At 39.5% G+C, this 20,352-nt stretch overlaps 2 protein-coding genes across 4 annotated transcripts in view; one reads left to right on the top strand and one right to left on the bottom strand.

The window, feature by feature from the left end:
* Positions 1 to 8,975, top strand: part of SHLD2 (shieldin complex subunit 2) — a 34,717-nt gene extending 25,742 nt beyond the window's left edge. For 2 of the 3 annotated variants that reach the window (XM_026851897.1, XM_026851898.1), the window contains 5 exons: positions 631 to 765; positions 3,529 to 3,735; positions 4,633 to 4,867; positions 7,300 to 7,415; positions 8,013 to 8,975. In XM_026851897.1, coding sequence (XP_026707698.1) covers positions 631 to 765; positions 3,529 to 3,735; positions 4,633 to 4,867; positions 7,300 to 7,415; positions 8,013 to 8,185 — 866 coding nt within the window. In that variant the 3' untranslated portion in view covers positions 8,186 to 8,975. The remainder of the gene's footprint in view (positions 1 to 630; positions 766 to 3,528; positions 3,736 to 4,632; positions 4,868 to 7,299; positions 7,416 to 8,012) is intronic. The other variant, XM_026851899.1, reaches the window with a different exon arrangement.
* A 1,577-nt stretch (positions 8,976 to 10,552) lies between these two features.
* On the bottom strand, positions 10,553 to 20,267 carry SYT15 (synaptotagmin 15). The gene is made up of 8 exons (XM_026851749.1): positions 20,252 to 20,267; positions 17,425 to 17,623; positions 16,602 to 16,744; positions 15,793 to 16,088; positions 14,904 to 15,074; positions 14,283 to 14,403; positions 12,153 to 12,332; positions 10,553 to 11,252 (listed from the first exon to the last, which is right to left on the bottom strand). Exons 1-8 carry the CDS (start codon positions 20,265 to 20,267, stop codon positions 11,116 to 11,118), a joined length of 1,263 nt encoding a protein of 420 aa, XP_026707550.1. The 3' UTR covers positions 10,553 to 11,115.
* Between the last annotated feature and the right edge of the window lie 85 nt (positions 20,268 to 20,352).

The following is a 20,352-nucleotide window of genomic DNA, read 5'->3' as shown; positions in this document are numbered from 1 at the left end:
CATAAATCTCAGAACTGTTAGATATTTAAAGCAAGACGACTTGTTCAAAAATTATTTATGAAAAATGTTTTAGCATGGAACTGAAACTTAGAGGCAGTATCCTAGGTAAGAGTGCTTTAGAGATCCTAATCATTCCAATTTGTATGTACTGCTACTAATCCTTTCAGTGTGCTTGTGCATGACTATAGCTTTATTTTATGTTAGAACTTCTCAAGAGATGTTTTTTTCAGTATATTCCACAGAACTTACAGGACTTTATCTTCCAGTTATGATAGTCTGTTGATGAGAGATCGAGTGCAATTTCTTTCCATTTACACCAGTCAGGATGAGTGGGAGCTGAAAGATGCTCAGATACCTGCTGTTTCAAAGGGAGGTGTCCAGCTGCTGAGTATTTAGGTGGATAAAGGTAAATTCATATACTTTAGGCATTCCTTCAGAGTAGATTCATGTTGCCGGTAAAATCGGATTACTTTAATTCTGTCCTGAAGAAATTGTAGATGTATTCTCAGTTTGCTTATAACTGTACCATAAAATAGATAGCAGCGTGATTTCATCTTAATACCGAGGCATGTGGGGTTTGTGTGTTTATATGCTTTTCACTATAGAAGTCATAATTTCAAACTTTTTCAGAATCTGTGTATAGCTACAGAGGTGGCAACCAAAGAAAAATTGTTCTAACAGTAGAACAGAAGAGAGATCAACACTATAGGATGGTGCTGTGGGGAGCAGGGGCTGCCTGGTGTCCTCAGCTTCAAAGGAAAAAAGGTAAAGGCCTTGTACCTCTGGGTGGCTGTAAAAGGACTTTGATGCTATTAATAGCTTTAAAATGCGCAGCTGGTGACACTTCTCCGTTCAGCCTTTAAACACTCCCATTGGAAGGGCAACGTGTTTGATAGCAATTTTAACGTGTCTCTGTTCAGAAGCGGCGCCGTTAGCCGTAGAATTTGAATCCACTCACTTGGGAAGACTGATAAAGCACGAGGATTTAGGAACTTGAACCTAGATGCGATACGCACTGGTGCCTAGTTATGTGAATTTAAACAAAAACTTGAGTGTTAGCTGCGTTAGCAGTTTTGCTGAGGCTTATCACTGTCTAATTTAGCGTGAATTGCTGGGGTCTGATACTTCTGGTGTTCGGTCTCTGCTTGCCCCTTCACTACACTGTCAGGCTTTATATCCTAATGGTCTTGCTCTCAAGTCCAGCTGTCACTGACTAAAAGCATCTCTTGCAAGAATTACATAGACTATGTTTTAGCAGTGACTGCTACTGAATTTTGTTTTATTCTTGGCTTTGTTCTTTTAAAATACGTGAAACTAGGTTTTCGTTAAACTAATAACTTAAAGAGTTTGTATTTTGATCAAGGGATACACTCAGGAAGTAAATGCTGTATTAATTGAAGCACTGAATATGTCTGTCTAAAAAGCCAGTTTTTGTCATGCAAAATAAAACCCAGAGAGGTTAAACAACCTCACAGTGAATTTTTACATATTAAATGTAGACACTGTGAATTCTGCCAGTTCCACTTCAGTTTATAAGTAATCTCCACTCCTAGAAATCATTTAACTGCAAGACCTACCTCTAAACTACTTGAAGAAGCCAGTCTAATTTAAGCATTAACCAATTAACTTTATTACATCCCTCCATGGCTCTTATTTTTCTGCAAACTTCAGGGTGAGCAAGTATATACTGTTCATTGGATGCTTAGAAATCTTACAGGATTCGGTATGCTGGAGTATTACACTTTTCAAAAGAGAGAATTTTAAATTTTTTGTAGCTGCAAAAAAGATACTGAAGCTAATTCCTAGTACAAATCTCTGATGCTTAAAGCAGGAAAGTGTAGGATGGAGAGCTCTGTAGTGCTGTTTATATCTGATGTAGAGCTTTGTCTTATTCTCCGGCTGGTGTTCTGTGCATCTAGCAGTTGGCACTTCAAAGGATTATCTGAAACTCACCATGTGAGTGGTTTCTCAACTCTTCAAATACTTAATCACAAGCTGTGAACATTGATCCCAGTAAGACAGCCGAAAAGATAAATGCACGTGATACTAAAGCATATATAGCACACAGCTCGGTGGTGTGGGGAGGTGCACGACGTCCCCCCTGGCTGGGAGCCACAGCACAGCTCTGGGGTGTGCTTCCTGGTTCTACGAGCAGATTGGAAACCCCACAGGCTGGTAGAGGAGGGTGTGGAGACTTGGAATTTAAACTGTCTACATAAAACTGTAAGACTGAACAGTTCCAGAGCATCTAAAAAATGTTTCCAGTAAAAGTTAATTATTTTTTTCATCTCTTGCTAAAAATCAGTCTAATCTTCCAGTGTACAGTCATCAGACATTCAGTCCATGCTTTATGCTCATCTGGTTTAGATTACCAAAAGAAGATTTATTTCATTAAATGCATTTCTGTAAACTTAGTTACTTATAGTTTACTCACGTTTTGTGATCAGTTTTCTAATCAGCAGGGGAATGTCAAAGATCTGAATAACAGGTTAAATTCAGCTGTCAGCCAAATCTTGTACCCTAGTTACGGGCATGACTCTGTCCTCTAATTCTTGTACATGGGTCCTCTTGCAAAGTGCCTCTTTGTTTCCTCCTGTTTCGATTTTCTCTCACTGTTGCTGTAGTTACCGCTGAATCTTGCTTTGGACTGGAGCATACTCAGTTCGGGGGGGCTGCAAGATCTCTGGTCAGATAAGAGGTGCATGAAACTAGACTGATGCTCAGAGAACGTTTTTTTGAGTATTTTAATATAAAACACTCTGACAGCAAACTTTTTGGGAGCTTGCAGTTTTAGCAAGTTACCACCAAAAATCAGATAATCAAAGATATGAAAGTGTTAAAACATGCTAATAAAATGCTTAAACAGACACTTTAATGCATTTTTTAAATGTTTTTTTCTAACCTTATTTCCAAAACTGATTATTTTTGCTGCAACTTTCAGCTTGAGCAAACATGGGAAAAAGTAGCCTAAATGGTTTTCAGATTTGATGAGTAGGTGAATACTGGCTTCTTATAACAAAGTGAAGGACAAAACAAAATGTATTACTCTTCTGTAATCTCCACTTTAAAGGTGGGGTTTTTTATTATAGAATCAATTCGAAGAAAGAAAAGAAATATTTTAAAAATCAGAGCTTTATGGAAGTAAAAGAGTGAAAACCAGGGATGTGTTAAAGATGGAAGTTGATTAATAACACAAATATTTTTTTTCTAGATGTTGCCAGCTTCTCCTTATTAGGGCTGACAGGAAATTTCAGAACTGTTTTCTTTTTCAAAATTTGAGTTGTCTTGAAAGCTGAATTCAGTACAAAGGAAATAAAAGCCTCATTCTGTTATGGGAGGGCTCATGCAAAGTTTATAAGGAAAGTAAAAAACCCCAATGTCATCAGAAATTCATCTGAAATAAAGTTGCCAGAGCCCGCCGTATGGGAATGCCTTGCTGATTTGTTTCTCAATCTTGTGACTCTGGTTTTCTATAAATTAACCAGGTTAGAGAAAGTAAACTCTTCTGTTTGCTTTTTTGTTCTGTAGATCACATATGGGACTTCAAATACCTTCTGGTCCAACATAGTTCTGTCTCGGGTGACTTTGAACTGCACACAACTCCATGGTCGTCCTGTGAGTGCTTGTTTGATGATGACAAAAGGGCAATTGAATTTAGGGAAAAGTTTCAGAAAAGCAAAAAATCCGTTCTGCAGATGACAAGGCTCTCAGCACATCTGGAGGAAAAATGCTCAGGTATAGTTGTTACCCATAGCTCCGCAGTGTCTGCTGTGCAGTGCATGACGGAGCAAAATAGATGCTCTGTTGATCGAATAAAATGCTGGTGTGTTTTTAAGTTAGCTCTGGGAGTCTGAAGTCTGGGAGTTAGTTCTGGGAGTCTGAATTTCTTCTGGAGGCTGCTCAGTGCCAGCTGAGGTGTGAATGCAGCCTTCCTTCACTGAGCCCAGAGGTGAGGGGTGTGTGTCTGGTGCTTTGGAACGCAGGGAGAAGTGCTGCCTTTTGTTTTCCATGCCAATCCGTCTAGTAATGATGGGCTTAATCACTGAAAGTTTGTCAAATAGTATTTCTCCAAAAATGGAATTCTCTAAAGCAAGAGTAAAGTAAAAACTACTATTGAAAACCTGTTACAAAAGAACAAAGAATGCATTTTACACTGTCACCCCCTCCCAGATAAATCTAGAAGATTGCTAAGGTTGGTGTTGCATTAAGAAGTAACTAAATAAAGTTGGTGTTGCAGCTTTTAACTCTAGTTTATGTCTAAATAGTGGAAGGGTAAGTTGTTAAAGCTGAGCTTTTCAGTGTCTCCGAATTAACATGTAAGAAAAGCAGTTGGAAATTACTTGGACAATTCTAATTTCTTGATCTTTTATTCAGGCTCTTCTATAGTGGGATCTACCACAACAGTACCTGAACATGCAGTACTTCCACACGTTGTTAAATAATATTTAAGCACAGTGATTTTTCAATGCATAAATGATCTCTAAATATATGAGTATGTCCTGCTAAAGGGAAAAAAAAAAAATCAGAGTTTTATTGGTAATTATTTTGGGTTTGAATCAGCTGTAACTCCTGCTTTTGTTTTCAGTTATAATAAAAATATATGTCATTCTGATGGAAGTCGTTGTTTTTTAGGAGTGATGCAGGTGAAAGCCCGTATCTCAGAACTGAAGTTCACCATTTCAACGGGTCAGTACAAGCAACTCAGCTTCTGTGCTGACACATCCCTGGAGCGTGTTTTGGCTTCTCTGCCTTTGATAACATATTCAGGTTGTGCTAAATGTGGTTTGGAGCTACAGGCAGATGAGAACATGATCTACCAGCAGTGTATTAGATGTTTGCCATACAACGAAGTAAAAACCTTCTACAGGTAAACTAAATAAAGCTAAAATAATGTGTACTGTTAGAGGAGTAAACTACAACTTTCTCCATTTTAAGTTCCCCCATGTTTAAAATGCTGTATTTTTAAGGTGTGGTTAGCAATTCCTGTTTTTCTAATGAATTTTCAAAGAGCTGTTCTTGAATTGCTGTATTATATTTCCATTATTTAACTTTTTAATTTCTTTGAATACTACATCATACCGTACAAGGTTTACTCAGTACCGTGTCACTAAGCTGGAGTAGAACCTTGAGGACCAACAGAAAACTCCTTGGGCATCTTGTTTCAGGCTCAGTTTGAGATCGTGTGAATGCACAACCATATTTGTAAACTGATTAATCAATTTTAGCCTTGCAGAATATTAACAGTTTTCAATAAACATTCTCATAGAGAGTAGAGATAGTGAGTTATCAGCAGATGGCACTGTGAGACAAGATGTACACGCACATACTTAGACAAAATAAACTAAACAGATCCAGTTGATAGAGGAGCAACATTATTAACTAATTGTTCAAGTCTTAAATTTATCTTGGGCTTCTGAAATATAAGTATCATAGTGACTTGAAAGATGTGTAGGTGGAGAAGGCTGAGACTGTCACAGACATAATAGAATTCTAGAATATGTAAATTTTCTATTAAAGCTCTTTCTAAAATTATTCCTAAACTGTTTCATAGTGAGTTTCATGAATCATGGCATAGTCAGTAGTTTCTCACTTGGCTTTAAGTACTAGAATCTCATTAGCCAAGTAAGTTAGTGAATGTGTTTTTCTTCTATGCAAAGGAGTCTTGCATCTTTAAGTTTATATGCTATTTATTTCCTATGAGAGGATTAAGTGCAAAGCTTTTTCTTAACTGAAAAGGTTCCCCCTCTCTTTCATTAGACTAGGACCTCTCGTGTGGTCCTGAAAGGCCGACGTTCACTCTTGCACAAAAAGTGATAGAAAAAAGATAAAGACTTTCCATGTTTGTACTCTCAGCATGTGAACGCACCTTGATGTGGAACTTAAAAATTTTCAAAGAAAAGTCTGTCAACTTTGCACTGAAATTTTGCTCTGATTAGTTTAGTAGGAATGCATCTCCTTGGTAGTGCTTCCAGATTCTGTACTGCAGGGTAACTTAGTACATTTACTTCTTAACAGGAGAAAAATCTTGCTAAAGAAACATCTTGTTAAAATGCAATTAACTTATTAACCAAGTACGCTGTCCTAGCAGTATCGTGCTGCTCAGCAGCTTGGTAATGTCAGTGGTTAGCGATAGTCTTGTTTATAAAACTGTATGCACAACTAGCAGAAAGTTACATTTTTTTCTGTAGTTTGATGATTCATGTTCTCTTATCACAGATTGCTTTGAATCCCTCAGTATGAGGAGGAGTAAATTCACTATGCTCTATTACTAGCAATAAAAAGAGCATATGTTGGGTAGAACCTGCATCAGCTGTATAAACAATTAGGCTTAGTAAAATCGCTCAGGAGCTTGAAAGCAACCAGAAACTACCTGTTGAACAACACTATAGAGGACTGCTAAGAGTTTCATCATCTCACACAAGTGTAGCAAAAACCAATAGCAAGGAATTACTTGGAGGAGCAATAAGAGGTATGGCATCAACAATGACAGGCTGCAGAGACAAACACTTGAAATATGGGGAATACCTGTACTGAAAAAATGATTGCTTCGTACCAATGGCTTGTTATCCAGCATCGCTTTTGAATCTTGTGAAACAGCAAAATTTGGGAAGACCAGTGCCTGTGGGAGAGCAGCCCCTCACCAGGTTCATTTCGGAACTAGTAGGAAGTCTGCAGACCATATCCTCTGTAGAAAATGGTTGCCAGGAAGAGGAGGGACTTATGCTTGTGCAGTGGTAGATAAAACCATCTGGTATCTGTCCCAGTACAAGAGATACTGCCTTGGTATTGTGGAGTGGCTCTGAAGCTGTAGATTGACAGACAATCTTAGGTGATGCTGATACAGATGATACAATTCCCAGTGATAGACCTGAGCTTGTGTCCCTCCTTTGCATTTCAAATCTTTATGTACACCGCGTGTATTTGTAGGTACATTTACTGCCTTATTCACATTTATACTTTATATATTTAAAGCTCAAAGTCATACATGACACCAATTTCATAACAGTGCGGCTTTCGTCTTCCAGCAATTGCTAAAGCATTATTTTCTGCAGTTGTCTGTAAGTAAGGCTTACTTGATAGCTTTAGAAGTTATTTGAACATTGAGTGGTAAATTCAGTGTATGTATCTCAAACTCATTCCAGCTCTGCAGATTTGACAGAGATGAATGCACAGAGATTTTCTAATTCTTGGTGTTATGTTGCGGGGCGATAGTACATTTTATTGCTTTCAGTCAGATATTTTGCTTCAGTCAAAAATCTTAGCAGCTAACTTTCAAGAGTCTTTTGTTTTCTGATCTAGACCTGCTTTGATGACAGTAGAAGATGGAGGATATGAAATTTATGTTCATGTGGTGTCTGAGTTGATAGAAAAAATCTTCCTCAATATTCCTGCAGACTGGCTGAACAGATTAGTAGGTACTGTTTCATGAATGGCTTGTGATAGAAACAGGCAGCAACATTCCCAATGGAAGTAAAATTTTAAATTATTGAAAGTTTAGAATTGGGATGAGATTGTTCTGGAAATAAGATAACTACCCGTATTGTATGAGACTTACAAAAAACCCAACCTCAAGGAGAACACTTCAGTTGCTGTCTGACCAACTCAGAAGTTCAGAGTTGAGAGAGCAACAAGAAATGAGATATGGACATTTCATATATCACCAAGTATTCAGTAATTAAATGGATTCCTTCTATGCAGAATAGAATCTCTTAGTTTTTAGAAATAGCTGACGTGCTTTCATGCTGTAAATAAGCAGTGTTTCAGACAGGTTCCCTTGATGCATCCCATTTGACTTCCTGAGAAGTGTTTTACATGATTCACGGGTGTTACAGTTTAATGAGAAATAGTCATAGCACATTATTTTTAAAAAATTATCAAAAACAAAATCTAGTTTTCTATTCAGATGTTGAGCTGCACTCCAGTGAATCCTTGTAGCTTTTGTGGAGGTGGAACCTGAATGTTAGGTGCCATTGTGAAAATAGAGCCGTTTTCATTGTCCTGTCCTTTTGCAGTGCCCTCCTCAGATGTGACCTACGGCACAGTAGTCGCAGATCTGTGTCACTGCCTGCTCGCAGATACAGAAGCATCCTACTTGTTGGAAATTCGGAGCCATTTTGTGCTAGATGAAAACAGCTATCCTTTGGAAAAGGATTTCCATCTGCTAGATTTTCATCCTGGTCTTTGAAGCGTTGACCCCTGCAGTAAGTAACTCACAGGGACCGTAGGAACATACAGATGGTGAACAGAAGAAAAATGAATTATCTCAAGGAATCAAATCTCTTTAAAAGTACAAGAAAGGACTTTGTTTTTAACTTATACAAAAAAAAAAACAACAAAAGGACTGTTATGAAATATCTGCTAATAGTGTATACGCTGCTGGAATACTGATAAATTGCCATAAAGTGTATTTTTATACATATTTTTATCTTAATAAACTCCTATTAAGTATTTGTTGTCTTTTTCTCCCCAGAAAAGCTCACTAGTGTTGAGAGACTGAATTTTTCTCAGATACGACAGATTAGAGGAAGACAGCCACAATTCAGTAATATTTAGTTATAAGATTTTTATTTGTCTCATCCTATAGTCTATCTGTAACTTGGTTATGGCTTTCCTTTGCTGTTGTGGCTGCTTTTCTTCTGACAGCAGAATTTCTGCCATTTACCATCAGCAATTTTGCTGCCCTTTGTTTTTTCTTGTAAACCAAACTGTCTCACTGAATCTAATCTAGAAATTATTGCACAAATTTAATTAAGTGGTTTTAAACAGTTTAAACTGGTGCACTTTCATGGGCCCTTTAAATGATTTAATTGTTGTAGTATTTATTGTTGTAGTCTTTATCTAGCATAAGCTGGCAAATAATCACCTTAAGCCAGTTTAATCAGTTTAATGCTGGTCTGCAAAACTTTCTCCCAACTTGATCAGATTTATAAATTAATTTAATTCTTGTTAAAGCTGTAGTGTGTTCTGATAGTGATTCTTATCAGTAAATGATGGCTGCATGCGACTTCATGATGTAACAAGCACTCTGCAAAAGCAATTAAATACCAAGGTCAGTATTTTTCTCCGATATAAATTGTGCATCTTAGAGAGGCTGGTAAAAACTGTGTGGGGTGAATCTTATTTGTTTGGGTAGATCCTTGCAGATCTTTACCTGCAGCGTTCTCATTTTCAAAATCAGTTTCCGCATACACTGTTTCAGCTGTCCTCAGACTTCGAACACAGGATGGTTCTCAAAACTGAACTGGATCAATCAAGTTGTCACATGTATTATAATGCAAGTCACACGGCTGAGCAGCTTTCACGTGCTGTTTCTTGGAAGTGGCTGCTCACAGTTGAGTACCCACGTTTCTTGGTGCTTGTATCTTGTGAAACCAGTTTGGGACTGTTGGGTTTCTAATGATGTTGGTTAGAGCTTTGTGTAAGCCATGTGTACCAATAAAGGGGAAGGCAGTAATATTTCTGATCAGTCTGATCTTAGGATCCTAAGGATTACTGGATGACTGAAGTAAGATCTCAGCTGAAGCTTCACACTGTCACTTATTTCTGTATTTAACTACTTGTGTGCTGATCAGTCTGGTCAGATTCTGTTGATCAAACAAGTTTTGTGCAGCTCTGCTTCTTATAGCAACCTTAGTCTTTGGTTTAAGCCCTAGCCCTCTTGTGATAAAATAATTCCCCAGTATTTTTGTCTGAGACAGCCAGTTTTGTCAACGAGCATAGAAATGCTGATCTTACGTGGGCCAAATCAATTTCCTGCTGTGCCAGGATAGCTGAGAGGAGTATTGGGCAGACCCCAAAACCCGCTCGCTGCTGGTGTGCAGATGAGGCACAGAGTCTCCAGAGGACAGAATCTCCAGAAGAAACCAGGTAGCCCCTTATACAAAGGAAACGCTGAGGAGTTTCTGTAGAGGAATGATAAATTCCACAAAGTTGAGCTTAGGGCAAGGGAGAAACGACTCACAGAAGAGACTAACTGTAGCGTCCTCATCTGATGATCAAGAATGAAAACTTAATTTTGCTACTGTCAATGAATTGTGCTAAAGGTAATCACAGCTTTGTAAAAGGAGGATTCAAGAGACTTGCAATGACTGAATTTCACTCACTGTAAAAGCACTTTTTATTTTCATGTGACTTGGCGAAAACAGGCTGAAGAGAAGAACGTCCTGATTAAAAACAATTGCTCTGAATTATTTTATAGAAGAGTAATTAACAAAGAAAACTCTACCACTAAACCAGGTGTATGTCCTGGGGGGTTAAGCTAATTGGATTTTCACTGTAACAATGATCATACAGGTAAAACCCAAGGTTCTGTATCAGTGTTCCATCTCCAAGAGACGTGTTTAGGGAGAAGTATGTAAGGAGAGGACAGGTCCCTTCCACTGCGTTCTCAGAGTACTCCAGTGCTCCTGCAAGCCCTCAGTGATTTGTCACCTCAGGGCCTCTGTTATTTGTCTCCCTCCCAAGTGGTGTACGTTGAGGTCGGCTGGCAAGATCCAACTGAATTACTGCAAGAAATGCCCTGTGCTGGGAACAGGGGCTCCTAGGCTTTGCGATCACTAAACCATCAGTGCTTTTCACCAACCGTGTGCGGAAGAGGTTTTAAATACAATGCTGCTATTTTAAATAAATTGTAAATTTAGTAGTCAGTCAACATCTTCGGTCTGTTTCGGATGCTTACTGGGCTTCCGGCCCTTCGGATGAAGGTTCTGTCTGGGGTGATGCAATGCCGTGGGGAGTTCAGCCTGGTATCAGTGACAATTTTGGGGTCATTTTGGGTTCTAGCCACAATGGATGATCACTTGTGCCCAGAACTCACAACCACAAATTGGAATTTACTAGTCAAAATAACGAATACTGAGAGATCGTGTTTGTCTTCCTGTTTTGTTTACTCTGCATGTTAATTAATTGGAAATATATTTTGAAGAGAGGAAAGATAAAGAGTTCCAGCCTACCAGGGACTAAGTTTTCTCTTTGTGTTGGAGCAAGGAACGAAGTTACTTATTTTATTCTTGTCTACATAGGAGTATAAAGGGTCAAAGGTTTTGTACCCTTTATCATTAGATTATGAAAGATAGCAAGAGCTTTTCCACGTTAAGGTTTTTTTATCCGTGCTGTTTACGTGCTGTGGCAGAGAGTGTGCCATCGTTTAACCAACTCCTTGGGCTTGCTGATCATTTCATTCCAGTGCTCTAGCTCTTTGCCACGAGTGTACATGAAAGGCCCAACTACTACACGTCCTAGCAGATGTGTTTCTGGGGGGAAAAAAAAGCAATTAGTGATTAGCACCTGTGAGTGCTTCTCTGAAATCCTTACCTAAATTAGAATATTAACTTGTATTTCTTTAAATGAATGTTCTGAAAGTTACTTTAAATCAAAATTTTCATCAAGGAATTCACTCTAGATTTCAAGTTCTGTAGTTTCTGCATGCTGAGATTCAGCATTAAAAGGTGCTGCAGTGAGTATTTAGTCAGTTCAGGCCTAAATCTCACCTGAAAGGAATCTTTTTAGGAGTGTGTGAATCCAAACAAGCATTTTAATGTCTCGTTATTGAGATGATGTTTGTAATGCAGGGAGATGTTTTCCTTGTGAGCAATGGAAGTCATTTAATTCTGATTTGCTTCTGTAAGCAGAAATGCTTAATGGATTCTCTGACAATTAGCAAGAGGTGACCTCAGGCATCAGGTCTTCTGGCAGGGAATGGGGATGTTTGTAATATCTCTCTCTTCTTTCTCACTGCTTGAACCGCTGTGATAATTAAAATTCCTATTCCTCTTTCAAATTTGGTTAGAAACAGCGAATGGCTTCAAAATGTTGGAAGTTGGGGATTATACACACAGGTGTATAATCACAGAACGTAATTGCATGAGCCTGTTGGGATACTGGAACAAAAGTACAGCACCTTGTACTGACAGTGACTAGACTCCAGTTATTTTATTCATATTCCACTAATTTTATCTGTAGCCTCTGAAAGACAGACATACACTTACTGCAAATAAGTTGTTCTGCTTTTTACAGAAACAGCCTGGGAAATACCCTAAACCTTTTATATGTTTTTATGATCATCGCTGAAAAGGAATTAGTTCCTCCCAGGTTTAAATATCTCTGCAATATGTAAGAGATTTCTGGCATCTGTAATAATGAATATAGCTTACTGTCTCCCTTGGTACTCTGGAGCACGGATAGACTCAGGCTTGCTGTATCCAGCTCTGTCTGATCTGCCTTGAAACTGAAGGTTTCATTATACACTGGATTGGGAGATCCCAGAACAGCTGCTGTCTTCTTACTTTTGATGAATTTATTATGGTTCATTAGTGAGACTTTGACGTACACACCTTGGAGAAAAAGAAATTCAAGAAGAAAATACATCAGAGGCAGCTGGGAGAAGGCTTAAGGAATTTCGTGCTTTCAGGAGTCAATAGTAAGTATAAAATTAGATCTCAAATGATTCATGGGATGTCCATGGCAGCATGGCGGTGCGTAATGTTAAGCAGAGTGCACACGAAGTACTAGAGGTGCAGTTTTGCAGTATGCCTTCCAATTCTAGAGCTGTTCAAAGGAGCAGTCGTATACTTACCCTGCATCATTGATCTTATGTTCTGTACCTTCCCTTCATCCGATGGAGACATTTTTGAAGGCTTGGTATGTTGGGTCAGTAGTTAATTTTATGTATTTGATCACATGATTATTGTTTGATCCAACACCAGGGAGGCTGTGAGGGAGGAGCCATGGGGTTGGATACGTTTCAGGGGAATGGATTCTAGCCAAAGAATCTTTAAACAAAAGTTGTACTCATGGCTTCTAGCCCTGTGGTAAGAGATTCTGTAGAAAATTTGAGAAGCAGCTCAGTGATCTCTGCTCTTCTAGAAAATACAACAAAAATTGTGCTTGAATGTGGGAACAAGAACAACAAAAATATTTTGCTTTGCTTCCTGGAAGGACCCTGTATTGTGTTACGGTCTTATTCAGTAGATCTTTGATGATGAGATCCAAAGCAGCCTGAAATTTTCCATTCTTCCCTACCCTTCTACAAAATTTAGTGACAAGCATGTAGAAATTTCATCTTAATTGATGGCTGAAAATTTTTATTTTCTTTTCCAGGGGAGCACTAATAGATTCCAGGCTGCTACTGTGTTTATTGCTCCCTGCTATTCAGTTCATTAAGGTTCATCTGTATAGCAAGAATGATTAGAAATGTCAGGACTGACTCCTAATGTCTTGGTACTTCCACTGATCCAGCAGGCTCTCATTACAGCTCCGAGGGTGCAGGATTACCAGAACAGATTTCTTTTTACAACAGAACTGCTACCTGAGTGCTATATATGGAGTTACTATGTAAACTACTTGCACAAAGACTGACTTATTACTTTTACAGAAGACTTTTAATTCCAGTTTCTTCAGGATTTACCAGAGAATCTGTAGACCCTAAATCATATTTGAAGGGCGTTATCAAAGGAAATAACATTATGAATGTAGATTTATTCATTTAGAGGGCATCATTCCTCAAGTTAAACATCCTGGTAACAGCCCACTCAGATGCCAAAAAAACTTCATAGCTTGTGTGTATATAGAGAACTAAACCTCTTTTTTCTTTTTAACCGCTGGGTCTGGTTTGTGTTTATATTGTTTAGTTTCAAAGCCCTTCAAAAAAAATCACTACAGATTCAAACACAAGTTTGTCTCTTCCACCTATATTTTTGAGTGTTTAGGTTTTAAATAGCATTTTGAGGCAACCCCTACGCTCAACATCTGAGGGCAAGGACACATGAGCATGACGTACCAGGAAAGCCCCCACTGCAGTAAGGGAGAAAATTGTGACTCCATGCCATGGTCCTTTGAACAACAGCCAGGCTGACCTAAACTGGGAATTTTGTCCCTGTTCAGGTCTCCCCAGGACAGCTGTGCAGCATAAACAGTTGTCCTGCAGCTGTTACCTCTGGGCTTTTGCTTTGAGGCAACTCTGTAAATGCCAGTATCCCCCGAAACGCTACCTTCTCTGGATTGGAGTGCAGCAGAGGGATGTTGCTCACTCTGTTAAAGCAGGACAAAATAAATTTGCTACTGGTGACATAAGACAAGCTGTTTGTTATGAAACAAAACCAAAGCATAGCAGAACTGAGCTATCAAAATCTAATTACCCCAGTAACAAAGTATGGCTTGTTTCCAAATTAAATCACCCAGATGTTTATGTGCTCTTTTCAGCGCAAGCCTGGGTGGTCAGATGAGGAAGGAGCAAATTAAAACAGGAATTGTGGAGCTGACAGCAGGGAGGAAATCACACTCACTGACAGCGTGGCTCTCCTCCTGGAGCTTTAACCCCCTTGCCCTCAGAACCACCACGGTGAGACGGCCCAGGTAGTCGTTGTAGCTGAGGGAGAACTGGATATCTCCATACTCTGACGGAGGCTGTGGAAGCAGAGGAACACTTGTCAAACACACCTGAAAACTCTCTTCACACAGACAAAGGCAGGGGAGGAAGTTTTACTTCATACTAGGGGTTTCTGCCACACTAAGGCATGTGAGTGAATTGGAATAGCTTTGCTTTATGCTGTTGTGATGCTTGATAGAACCAATTAATCAGCCTTCCTGAACCTCTGAATTACTCTCTCTTCCAGGTGATGCCAGTTTCCTTGCCTCTTCTGCTTTTTTCTGCTCTTACTAACTCAAAACAGGGGCAAATAACAAAAGGTGCTTTCTTAGGTAACTGTCTTCTAACTCGTGACTTTCTGAGCAGTTGGATAATCCCTATCCAACAGCTATGGACCTGCAGGTTGGTAACATGGGAATTTTGATCCCAAATGTTTATCAAATACTTTTGCATTTGATCCAACTACGTCAGCTGTACCTCTCCAGTACTTGTAAGATGGTGGAAGTTCCACAATGCCAAGCAGCCTGATGTCACTTACCTCCAAGTTTTCTTTCTCCAGATCTCTCCATATGACTAGCTTGTTGTCATCGGTTAATGTTTCATTTTTTAGTGGGAAGATAACTTGGCCTAGGAGATGATGCTTCTTCTGTTTATCAACATGATAAACCAAAAACTTCAGAGTCCTTTGTAGTAACATTTTACTGGAAACCTGTATAGGAAAAGGAAGAATATATTAATAATTATAAAACAACTAGCATGACTTCAAAGGAAGACTTTTTCAAAGTCTGTTAAAGGTAGGTGGGGATTTCCTTCGATTATTTACAGGCCACTTTCTGAATTTGCCTAAGGTTTTAGCTATGCAGAAGTCTACAGATCCGAGCTAAAACACAGATTTACTTCCAGACACAAATGTTTAGAAATCTGTAAACATTCCTTTTTCAGTTGTCTGAAACATGAACTTTTTTCGTTTTAAAGCTTTTTGTATTATGACACCTGCTGAAAGTCTCTTGGCATAAGAAGCCAAGCTCCTAGCTTCACAGCACTATACAAACAGCATACCAGGCATCTCACGAGTTTAGTTTCTAGCCTACTTCCACAGCAAAGAGACTAAAAGCTATATGAAAGCATTAGTTCAGTATTGGTTGCTTCTGGACTTCTAGAGCTGCTGGGATGAACAGTTCAGCCTCGTTCAAACTAGAGTTTTAATCATTCCCAGGGCAAGCTCTGGAATCCTCAGCTTTGGTGCAGGCCACAAGTAAGATCAGTTCTGGAGCCACAGACCTGCAGAAGCCCCAGTAATAAATCCTATCTCTAGTGGAAACTACTTGGCAGAAGTTTGTAGAAAATTGTTTTTCACAAAACATGTACTGTAGTTTGACAAGTCAATATTTGTAAACAAAGATCTGCTTCACCAAAAGGAAAAGTACCTGAAAAACAAAGTTTTCATCAAACTGCGGGTTAAGGGTTTTGCGTTTTGTTTTGGACTGCAAGTAGCTTCTTTCATCAGGCAGCAAGTAGATTTTCACAAACGGACTACAGGAATCATCAGGAGGCTGCAGCTTTCTGGCTTTGATCAAGGAGACAAGGAGCCTTTCCGACTCTTGCTCATATTCTACGGAGAACCAGAGGCGGCCAATGTTGCCTTCAGGAAAATCCGTCTCACTAATGTCTTCAGGAAACTTGTACAGCTCTTGGTTAATGGTCCCCACAACATAAGCTCCAGCTTTATGAAATAAGAGAAGCATGCTCAGATTAGTCTTAAGACCGTAGCAGGCATTTTTATAACTACTGCTGTATGAGGGGAAATCTCATTAATCTCTTTATTAACAATCCATTTTTGCATAAACATGGTATTTTAATTCCTTTTCCCTCAAACTTGGTGTAGTTGTAGGCTGCACTTTTCTTTCTTTTATTCCTGGACTGTACCTTGATAGTTCTAGGTACAGCAATCTGCAACTGGTCACTCTGCTGTTTGTGGGGACAACACTCAGACATTTTCTGGGTTACACTCACACTATGCCTGTACAAAACACAGAGGGTGAGATTGCTCTGTTTGCCATCTCTGCTAGGTCCCACAGCAGTGGGACCAGAATTCCTATATATATAAAAAAATATATGTATACATAGAGTGTTTAGGGCTTGTACTGTGTAATGCTATGTCTGGTATGCCCCCAATAACCATATTTCATAATAATACAGTTCCCCTTTTAAAAGCCCCGTTTTTGCAGTGCCATACCCAAAGAATGAAATGATGAGCGTGGCCCAGGCTGAGGAATCCCACAGGGGTCACTGCTTTCCTGAACGTGCCCTTCCTTCGTCAGGTTAATCCAGTCTCGTCCGTGCAGTGTTGGAGGAATGATAAATGGAATGCTTCTGGATCTGCTCAAGACAGCAACAGCTACTGACACTTCTAGATCAAATATGGGAACCAAGCTTGGTAACAGTATTGAATTTACTTATCTCATAATTTTGTAAAAATTCTATGGAGATGCACAGGTAGAAAACATAAATATGCCTTGTTTTGCAGTCGATTTTATTTGTATAATGCCTAAAGGTCCAGCAAGGGACATCAGATCTTAATTCTTCAGACAGATTCCTCACTTCTTCCCTTTAGAACTGATCTTCCAAAGGAAAGGAAGAATTAATTGCAGCTGCTTGGTTTTGAGCTCCAAAGCCCTGCAGTAACTAACTGCCTGAGAGAATCTTCTTTTTGAACCGAAGCCCTATTGTTTGGTTCTCAGATGCTCCATTGAGACCACCAGCAATAACAGTGGAACACAGGCCAAATTTGTCTAGGTAACAGATAAAGCAATACATTCATCAATTACACCTGAATGTATTGTCTCTTTTATGTAAATCGGAAAAAAATCATTGCATGCATAAAGACAGTATTAGTTTCCTAAAGGAACAAAAGAGAACATGACTGATGTTTTCATATAATTTAGGGCTCTCGTTTATTTCTGTAGGTGCATTTATTTAGATCAGTCCTTTGTGAGATTTTACAAGTTGAAATAAATTACCAATAGTGTATGCTTTAAAAACAAAACAAAAATACATACCTTGTGCTTTTTAGTTGAATTTCAGAAGTTGACTGATCCTGAAAAACTGCATTTGTGCTTGTCGTTTTGACAGAACTGGTGAGCTTTTCATAAGAAAGGAGGCAACAGAATTTCTTCCAGAGCAGGTATGCAGTTATTCCAATGAGAACAAATAAGAGTATCCCTCCTATTATACCTACAGCAACAGCAACTGCTTGTTCTGTTCGAACACAGAAGCACAAAAAGCATCATAGGAGGATCGAAGTTATGTATGTTTTGGGGGTAGACAGGAATATTAAAACTGACAAATTCACTTGATTTACACTCCAAAAATATTTTTTAACTAATCATTCTGCTCATATGCATCATCTTTGCTTATAGCATGATGCAGTGCCTGAAGTTGTAGGACACTGGTAGCGAGAGGTTAGAAAGTGTTGAGATACGCTGGCAACGACTGTGATTTAAGACTATAGACAGGAAAAAAACCCCAAAATCCAAAGAGTTGTTTGGGCTCTTATTTTACATTGGCATAAGCATTTACCTTGGCATTGCAGAAGTGCTAGAGCTTTCGTAACAAAAGAGAAAGAAAACCTGGGAGCACCTAATACAAAAGGTACCATTATTTTGGTTTGATTTGTTCTTCCAACTATTCATCTATGTTGAACCGAGACTAGATCCTGGCACAAGGAACAAAGCAAAGCTCTGCGCTGTTTTCTTTCTGAGGATGCATGTGTTTCCTGATCTGTAAAGACAAACTTAAGTATCCATTAAACACTGTTTCCCAAATCTTGATTACTTCAGATAAAACCAAGTCTTGTATAATTTGAGGTTTGGGTTTTTTCACAATAATAAAACATTAATAAATGTCTTCAATATGAACATGAGGAATTCTGTTGTGAGGATTTCTCACGAGACCAAAGGTAGAAAATTGATAATGGACTCAGTTTTCTCATGTTTGTTGAGTGTGCTAGAGCAAAAGGCTAGAAAGACCACTTCTGCCTGTACCTTATACCCAAACTGTTTTGGCATACCACTAAACTAGTACTAGGTATCAACTGAGAACTGATCCTACCAGAATACCCTCTGTCTTAAAATAGAAGTAAATAAAGACAATTCAAGCACAAAATAATCAGTCAACACTAACTTGATAGAGTTTATCGATTAGAGCTATAAAGAGTAGAGGAAGAAGTGAGTTGCAAATACATGCACTGCGGATCTTTTTCACTGTTGCCATGTTGCAGTAAGTGATCTGAAATGTCCTTCAGCTACAGAACACTTACGTAAAGACCTTGTGCTATAAAATTAACCTGGCCCTAGTGCCTCAAAGGCCTTCATCTGATCCTATCTTGCTTTCCTGCATTTGGTACAGTTATAGCAGCCAACTTATTTTGCAGGTCCCCTCCAGGTGTGTTGGCTCAGCTCTCTGCAGGAGTTGGCTGCCTGCTTCCCCACGAGTCAGAGCATCACTCATGTCTCCCAGTATCATGGCACAACCACCCTGCTCATGGTTATACGCTGCAGCAACAGGCACCTGCCTGTCCTTGCAACTGGTAGGTGGGCTGAAGAGCTTTCAGGATTTACAAGACTTATTCTGAGGAGCAGGAAACAAGAGCCTGTTTTGTATAACTGGGTTAATATTAACACAGAGACGTCTGGTTGTGCTACACTGGTAGCTTAGTTTTCTTTCGTATGAATGCACAGTATGAGAAAATCCGTAACAAATCTAGTCCTGAGCGTGGAAATTCAGTGTGTTCCTTCCTCTTAGTTTTGTAGGGCATGCTTGAGTATGTCTTCAGTCAGATTGCCATTTTATTTGAAGATAAGGCCAGATGCAGAAAAATTCTTTAGTTCAATGCCCGTGAACTTAACAGAAATTAATGGTTCGCTTCATACAGGTGTACTATCAACAATACGAATGTTTAGAGGGCTGGTGGTTTTACTGCCTGACGTATTTTAAAGGTTAACACTTCAGGCAAGCTCAGCAGTACTCTGACTTGTCCTCTCCATTCCCAAGTCTTTAATGCTTTCAGCAGCAGCCCCGTGTTCCCCTATAACCAGCTTGTCACCATTTGCCATTAAGGACACCAAGCTGAGGTGTGCTGAAGTGTAATTTATAGTACAGCAGCTGCACACTGATTTTGGAGGAAGAGAATGAGTTTCCAGTCTCTTTGTTAATGAGTTTAATTTGTTGGCTGCAGAATGATATTAAGTATTTATGACCCACCCACTGTCATTGGCTCAAATTCTGCTTTTTTATTTTAATACAGTGGTGGATATAAGGTAAAGTTTTACCCAAATCAGTAAAGCTAACTAATGGTTTAATGAGGATTAAGACAAATTTAACTGACTTTTAGTCCATGTTACGTGATTAGATCAGCAACTGAACTGGTAGCTTAGGGCAGAATGCAGCACTAGTCACAAAAATCAACCACTGAAATAAGCTGAATCTATTGTGTGCAGAAGAAAATACGTTATCTTTTTACAGAACTGCCTGTCATCCTGAGAAGTTGGTGTATTCTGCTGCGGCACAGGGTCACTGGGGCGGGAGAGGGGAGAGACCTGCTCGGCCCCTGCATCCCCACGGGGCCGGGGGCCTGGCCTGGGGGTTTATCCTGGCACAGAAATGCTGAGCTCAGCACCAGTCTCCTTGGGGCCTGGACCCCTTTTTGCTGAGTCTGATGACAGATGCTTTTAATAAGCTTTTCTTAAACTTTGCAGGAAGCCTTTGGGAGTTACGCCCAGCCCCTTCTCCAGCAAAAGCTTTAATCCCTACATCAACCCTCAGCTTTATCAGCATTTACAGGCAGAAGGCAGCCCGGGGGTGTGGGGGTGAACTCCCGGCCCTTACTGTCGCTCTGAGCCATGTCGCCCCCTGACCCCGCGCGGGACGGGGGGGCCGCGCCTTCCCAGGACGGCAACGGCCGGCGGCGACAGGGGGGCGCGGGGGGA

Source organism: Athene cunicularia (genome assembly GCF_003259725.1).
Source record: "Athene cunicularia isolate RWA chromosome 6 unlocalized genomic scaffold, athCun1 chr6_part2, whole genome shotgun sequence".
In the NCBI taxonomy this organism is placed as follows: Eukaryota; Metazoa; Chordata; class Aves; order Strigiformes; family Strigidae; genus Athene; species Athene cunicularia.
The sequence above is the reverse complement of the archived record's forward strand: the minus strand, read 5'-3'. Positions and strand labels throughout refer to the sequence as shown.